This window comes from Macrobrachium rosenbergii, chromosome 43 (assembly GCF_040412425.1).
Source record: "Macrobrachium rosenbergii isolate ZJJX-2024 chromosome 43, ASM4041242v1, whole genome shotgun sequence".
Lineage (NCBI taxonomy): Eukaryota > Metazoa > Arthropoda > Malacostraca > Decapoda > Palaemonidae > Macrobrachium > Macrobrachium rosenbergii.
The window spans coordinates 34,164,125-34,171,624 of NC_089783.1; the positions used below are offsets into that span (position 1 = coordinate 34,164,125).

The following is a 7,500-nucleotide window of genomic DNA, read 5'->3' on the forward strand; positions in this document are numbered from 1 at the left end:
CTTCCATGGGCACCCCAAATTTTTCCCTATGTTTTTTCTGACGCCTTGCTGCCTTTCTTGATTCACCTATTGTGTGATCCACTTCTCTCATTCTGTATCTTTGGTTATATTTACTCTCAAATAGCTTTATTAAATACCTGTACTAATCAATTGCTACTATTTTTTTCCTACTCTGGCCAAAAATTCACTAGTCCATCTTATTGGTTTTTATTTAACTTTTTCAACTTATCTTTTTACTAATATTTACTTTTAGTTTTCTCCTCTCGTTTACGAGCTTTTGCAGTTTCTTTTTACTATCCCTGATCAGTACTGTATCATGTTCAAACACCATCCATTCCACACTCTCTCCATGTCCCAGTTTTATTCTAACATTATTGCTCTTACACTGCTTGTCATTTTTCGGACATTTTCCTTCACTCTGTTCATAAAGATACTGAACAGCCCTTGGGAAATAACACACCCTTCTTTCAGACCCATTTTTTACACCAGATTAGTCACTCTTTCAATATATTCTAGTACAAGCTTCACCTCCATCGTAAAGACTTGAGTCAAAATCAGTAACTTCTATTCACCATTTCCATTTTTTAAAGTTTTCTGTACAGAAAACTATTGTGCCGGCTTTGTCCTCACTTTGTCTGTCCGCCCCCAGATCTCTAAAACTACTGAGGCTAGAGGGCTGCAAATTTGTATGTTCATCAACCACCCTTCAATCATCAAGCATACCAAATTGCAGCCCACTTGCATTAGTAGTTTTTATTTTATTTAAGGTTAAAGTTAGCCATAATCATGCATCTGGCAACTATATAGGACAGGCCACCACCGGACAGTGGTTAAAGTTTCGTGGGCAGCGGCTCATACAACACTATACTGAGACCACCGAAAGATAGATCTATTTTCGGTAGTCTTGATTATACGCTGTAGCGGCTGTACAGAAAACTGGATTTGCGCCGAAGAATCTTCGGCCCATTTCTTACTTGTTTATCACTTACCTCAGCCTCTTTCCTATATTCCGTATTCGACTAATCTGTAAAGTACTCACTCCATCAATTCATAGATATATTCACTAATAACTAAACTACTTTTGCTTCTTCAGTTCTACAATCTACTAGTCATTAACTGTTCGAACTATTCATTCTCACCAAACAAACAATTCTGCCTAATATCTTGTCCTACGTTCTTATCCCCCCCCCTAATATCTTGCTTTCCTTTTCATTCTCCCTAATACTGTGCTCTCTTATCTTATTCTCCCTTATATTTTGATCTCCTATCTTTATTCTCGCTTCAATATTACTCTCCTTTCTCATCATCCCTAATATCTCGGTCGCCTTTATTATTCTCCCTAATGTCCTGCCCTCTAGTCTTATTGTCATTAATATCTTGATTTCCTTTCTTATTCTCCCTAATATCTTTCTCTCCTTTATTATTCTCCATTAATATCTTACTATCCTTTCTTATTTTACCTAATATCTTCCTTCACTTCTTTATTCTGCCTAACATGTTGGTCTCTTATCTTATTCTGCCTAATATCTTGCTCTCCTTTCTTATTCTGTCAAATATCTTGCTCTCCTTTCTTATTCTGCCTAATATCTTGCGCTCCTTTCTTATTCTGCCTAATATCTTCCGCTCCTTTCTTATTCTGCCTAATATCTTCCGCTCCTTTCTTATTCTGCCTAATTTCTTGCTTTCCTTTCTTATTCTGCCCAATATCTTGCTCTCCTTTCTTATTCTGCCTAATATCTTGCTTTCCTTTCTTATATATATATATATATATATATATATATATATATATATATATATATATATATATATATATATATATATATATATATATATATATATATATATATATATATATATATATATATATATATATATATATATATATCTTACTCTCCGTTCTTATTTACATACATTATATATGTAAATATATATATATATATATATATATATATATATATATATATATATATATATATATATATATATATATATATATATATATATACATACATATATTATATCTTGCTCTCTTTTCTTATTCTCCCTAATATCTTACTCTGCTTTCTTATTGTCCCTAATATCTTGCTCCTCTTTCTTATTTTTCCCAATATCTTGCTCTCCTTTCTTATTCTCCATAATAGCTTGCTCTCCTTTCCCCTGTCTACTTTTGTCACTTAGAGAGAAAGACAGTCTGACAGACAGACAGACTATACCTCAGCCTTTAATTCAGTTCCTTAGGAGAACAGATTCTGTTTAAGAAATGCAGCAGCTTACTGGACTAACAGATGGGAATGAAACACGCGTGTTCTATTATTTTATTTACATATCTTTAAACTTCTTTATTAACTTCTCCTGTAAATATTAAAATGCAAACCAAGAAGAAACTTTTACATAGAGTTCTGTATATGTGTATGTATATGTTTATATATATGTGTGAATATATATAAATATAAATATATATATATATATATATATATATATATATATATATATATATATATATATATATACATATATATATATATATATACATATATATAAATATATATATATATATATATATATATATATATATATATATAATATATATATATATATATATATATATATATATATATATATATATATATATATAATTATATATAAATTTACCTCAATATATATTTGAATAAAACAGCTTCATATTCTCCTAATCAATATCAGGATACTCTTGTAAAACGTATAGAGAAAACTTCCGCAACTCCTAAAAAAAAAAAAAAAAAAAAAAATACATGTGTACCTTAGCATCGAAGATATATCTCAGAATATTGCCTTTTAAAAAACGTAAATGTATTTCTGCCACAAACGAAGGAAACTGTTCTAGAGATACGCACCTCGGGTTGCATTTGTTATCTTAATATCTACGATTTATTTTTATTTTCACACACCAAAGGTATTACAATATTTTCATTTAAAACTTTCACCTGTCAGTCACCCGAACACGCATGCGTTCTCGCGGAGTCCGTCCTCGCGGGAAATATTGTTTATATATATATATTTATATATGCACTATTCTTATTGGCAAATGTTAAACTATATCTCTCGTAACTAAACATATATATGTATACTATAAAAGACAAATACCTCGACGGTTCTCCACCCGTACAATAGAGAAGAGGTCGAAGTTTTGAGCTCATTTATCAAACTGAATTCAGAAATACAACTTGAGCGTCTGATTCTGATGTGGAAGGAACTGAAAGTCTTCAATTCTTAAACAAAGAAACAGACTGCTTCTTAATTCAAATTCAATTTTCTTATGCGGAAGGGAACTGAAAGTCTTGAATTTTAAAAAAAGGAAATGGACTGCTTTGTAATTCAAATTCAATTTTCCAGTGCGGAAGGAACTGAAAGCCTTGAATTTCAAACGAAGAAATGGATTATTTATTTTAATTCAAAACCAATTTCTTATGTTTTTCTATTCTCTGGGTGAAGTAGGCTTTAAATATGGAGACCTTATTCCTCAGTTAAAAAACTGAAAACGTTGAATTTCAAACAAAGAAATGGATTATTTATTTCTAATTCAAAATGAATTTCAAAACTTTTCCTGTTCTTAGGGCAAAGCAGACTTAGAAACATTATTCCACAATTATTAAAAGCTCAAGTTATATTTCCGAATTCAGTTTGGCAAGTCCCAGCGACCAGTAGTTGAAGGTCCCACCAAAATATTCAAGACCAACCTCGCCGGTCCTAATTTTTCGTAAACGATTTTGTTGGAAGGGAGTCCACATTTTCTTAAGGAATCCATCTTCTAGTAAATAAAAAAAAGTGTGAACTGAATACTCATTTGGATGAGAACTGGCTAATTGATAAGCACTGTCTAAAATTTCGCCTTGTATTTAATAATTTACTTTTTTTATCTGCTCATTTATTAATTTGTTAATTTATTTTTTTCTTTTTTAATAAGTGATTTCTTCTTTCTGTGTTTCTTTTTACCTTCTGTTACTTCTTTCTAATGAACACCTTACTATTCTTAGGAAGCTTGAATTTCAAGTCAATGGCCACTGTGGTGGTTTTGTTCCATATAAATGGGGTTCATCTGCTGAATAATAATAATAATAATAATAATAATAATAATAATAATAATAATAATAATAATAATAGTTTGTGGAATTCCTAAAAGAAGAACTGTGGAAATAGCCAGCTGATATCCTTCAAAAAACTAGCCTTAGTATTATCAAAAACAAAACGTCAGCAGGTCTCTCTCTCATTCTCCGTTCATGACCTTCAGATATCACCGCGAAGATACAAGTGGAAAATACATCGTGGCCTTTAAAAACGGAGGAAGAATAAACATACCAGTTTTCCCTGATATTGTGGTAAGACTTTCAAAAGGGAGAAGAAGAAGAAGAGGAAGGAAAAGGGGCGTGGCAGAGCACCTTCTCACGTGTTATGATCATGGAATCCTTTAAATACAAATCACAACAGCCACCGAATTCTACACCTACTTTAATTGCTTCTTATTTACAAGTGTTTGCAACCGAAGAACGAAAAACCGAGAAGTTTTATTTATAAAAAAAAAAAATATATATATCAAGCAAACAGGAGAACATGAGACACCTTACTCTTGAAAGACAGACGTACTTTGGCAGATATTTTTCTTATTCATTTGTTAAAGGAAAACTAAATGCGTTCTGGAATCTTTTAATCAGTGGCTTATCAGTCGTCGCGAAGAATAATGGTGGAATGAACTGCTCTTTAGAGAAATGGTGATCGCATTGTTTTTTCTTGGAGCATGCATTTATTCCAATTGCGTTTCCTTCAGATCCGTTTGTCAAAGGAAAATGCAACTGATTTCTTTAGTACTTTGTGATAATGATCTCGCCCTTTTCTTAGTTATTGCATGTAATGTGAATTTTTTCCGGACTTCTGCCTACTCAAAAATAAAATTTTTTTTTTTTGCCAAGAGAGTGGATTTTAAATTCTCTCTCTCTCTCTTTCTCTCTCTCTCTCTCTGAGCCTTGAAGTTCCTTATTATTTACATGCATGATTTAACGTTTAAATAAATACAGCTGCTTGTTATTTTACAGAGTAAGATGGAATGCCTTAACGAAAGATATAGTTCAAAATTATTTTCTAAGTAAAGAATGACATTTACACCAAGTTTTGTATTATATACATATGCCTTTTCTCTTCATTGTCCTCTACCTATATTCATGACTGATTTAATACATTCTGCAGAGTTACTGTTATGTTTCATGTTTTATTTAGAAAAATTGAAAAGGTTTCGCTTGCGAGAGAGAGAGAGAGAGAGAGAGAGAGAGAGAGAGAGAGAGAGAGAGAGAGAGAGAGAGAGAGAGAGAGAATATTTGCACGAATAAGATTTACATTATGACTTATTTTGTTCTGTATGACTTTTCTGGAATGATATACGACGTCCCACTTATCACATGACCATTAGTAATACTTATTTACTTATTTCAGTAGGATATTATTCCTTATATTCTTCAGTTAGCTGCACCACAAGATACGGCGAGACCCAATATTGAAACTCCTTAAATATATATATATATATATCATAGAAAATGAACTAGATGAGAATATGCTTCATTTATAAAAAGATCGAAGATGAGGAGAGTATTCATGCGCACGATGAACAACGGGACATTCTTTTGCACGCATTTACAAACTGACAGATGACCCATGGTTTCCGACGAAACCGGTTCATACATTTCTAGTGTATTTCAATGTGTTATTGTCTCGCATGTGATTACGGGCTTACATGGTCCACATATGTTTATTTGTACTTAATCCAAAGAACTGCTTTTGATTTCCATTTGGGACATACTGGAGCAGGGGGGGATAACTCAAATCGATTGAAATTCCTAAAATTCTTCTTTACATCCTAATATTTGGTATTTACAGAACACATGAAAACAAAATACATATATTAATCAATAAGTATTTGATATACATATATTTTGTGATATATATTTCTGACTCGCCTTTTTTTCCTCACAACATAGAAACAAGCATTGAATAGTTCTCTACCTCTCACTGATCTTACACTTCAGTTTTTTTATGATACTGCTCTTACAAAACGTGAAAGAACCGTGTCTAATACCACTGTTTCGTTTTCTGTCTCTCATTTTGAGAGCAAGGATAATGCGCGCCTGCTTTATATTAACACCACTTTCACAAAACACAATAGCCAACAATGAGGTTTCCAGAACTCCTCGACCACGCCTTTCAAGCAATAGTTACTTTGTGTTTCTTTACCCTTTCAGAAACAGGAAGTTTTCATAAAGAGAGCAACAGAGGGCCAAATAATGTTCTCTTTGAGCCCCTTCACCTCTTTCTTTAAACATTAAATACATTATTGTCCACTGTAAAAATCTTATTATTTGCATAGCCATATTAATACGATCCATCATCAGGACGCTTCCTGCAGTTGCGACATACTAAAATGATAACAGCTACGGCTACGATGGTGCCTCCAGCTGCCCCTAGGCCCAAGGCCCAGTAGTTGAATTTGGATCCAGTACGAGCGAAGCAGATCTCAGGAGCTTCGTCGTGCTGTGCTGCAGCTGAACTGTTCCCTGGGCAGTTACGGACTCCGTTGCATACCTGGTCATCATGGATACAGGCAGCCTGACCTGGACACACAAACTCACACTCCCCAGGAGCCATCAGCTTTGAAGTCATCACTGTCCCATCACTGTTTTTTGGCAGTTCAAACAGCTCAGTCCACGTGAGCTTGAAGTTAGAGTGGCCAGGAGCAGAGGACTTGAAGTGAATGATGACAGCTCCCTCTGTCAGGTCCCTGGCCTTGAGTATTGTGGCCTTCGTCTCATCCGAAGTATCACCCTTTTCACAAATTGTGAATTCTGGTCGATCTCGCCCAGGGAGGAAGACCTCGATCACCTCAAGAGAACAGTCACTGAGTGAGAAATCCAGCTTGTCGACGTAGATCCAAACATCGCGTTCCTGCTTAACTCTTAGCTCCCAGATGCAATGAACATCTTCACCGTACCCACCGTAGACATATGGCTCATATTTTGGGTACACAATATTCCCTTCAGTTGCAGCAGGTATTACCGTAGGACCACAGATTGGGCTATGTATAAATTTGTATGTTCCCTCAAATATTGGTATGTTAGACTTAAAGTAATTCTGCATAGCGTGGCGATGATCTATATGCATTTCTAAAGATAAGGATGGTCCATTTGAGACAATACTAGGAGGAAGACGATTAGTTGTTACCCAGTTGTCGCATATACATAGGTTAGTTCCGTTGCGGAATGGGTCAATGATCTTCAGCTTATCTACTTTATCATTTAAGCAATCTGTACAAGTATCTTCATTGTGCTTGAAATTTGTTGAATTTATGGTCAGCAGTATGCGACGATACTGATACCTGGGTGCTTTGAAGTGGTATCGGCACATGACATCTGTGTCTGTTTTGTAGAGGAGTGTGTTCAGAGGAGATCCAAATTTGCCCTCAGGTCGGACATAGGACTCAAA

At 34.1% G+C, this 7,500-nt stretch overlaps 1 protein-coding gene across 1 annotated transcript in view; it reads right to left on the bottom strand.

The window, feature by feature from the left end:
• Positions 1-5,852: 5,852 nt before the first annotated feature.
• LOC136828783 (cubilin) overlaps positions 5,853-7,500 on the bottom strand; it is a 112,395-nt gene continuing 110,747 nt past the window's right edge. The window contains exon 4 of the mRNA XM_067087009.1: positions 5,853-7,500. This exon is cut by the window's right edge and continues 960 nt beyond it. Coding sequence (XP_066943110.1) covers positions 6,394-7,500 — 1,107 coding nt within the window. The 3' untranslated portion in view covers positions 5,853-6,393.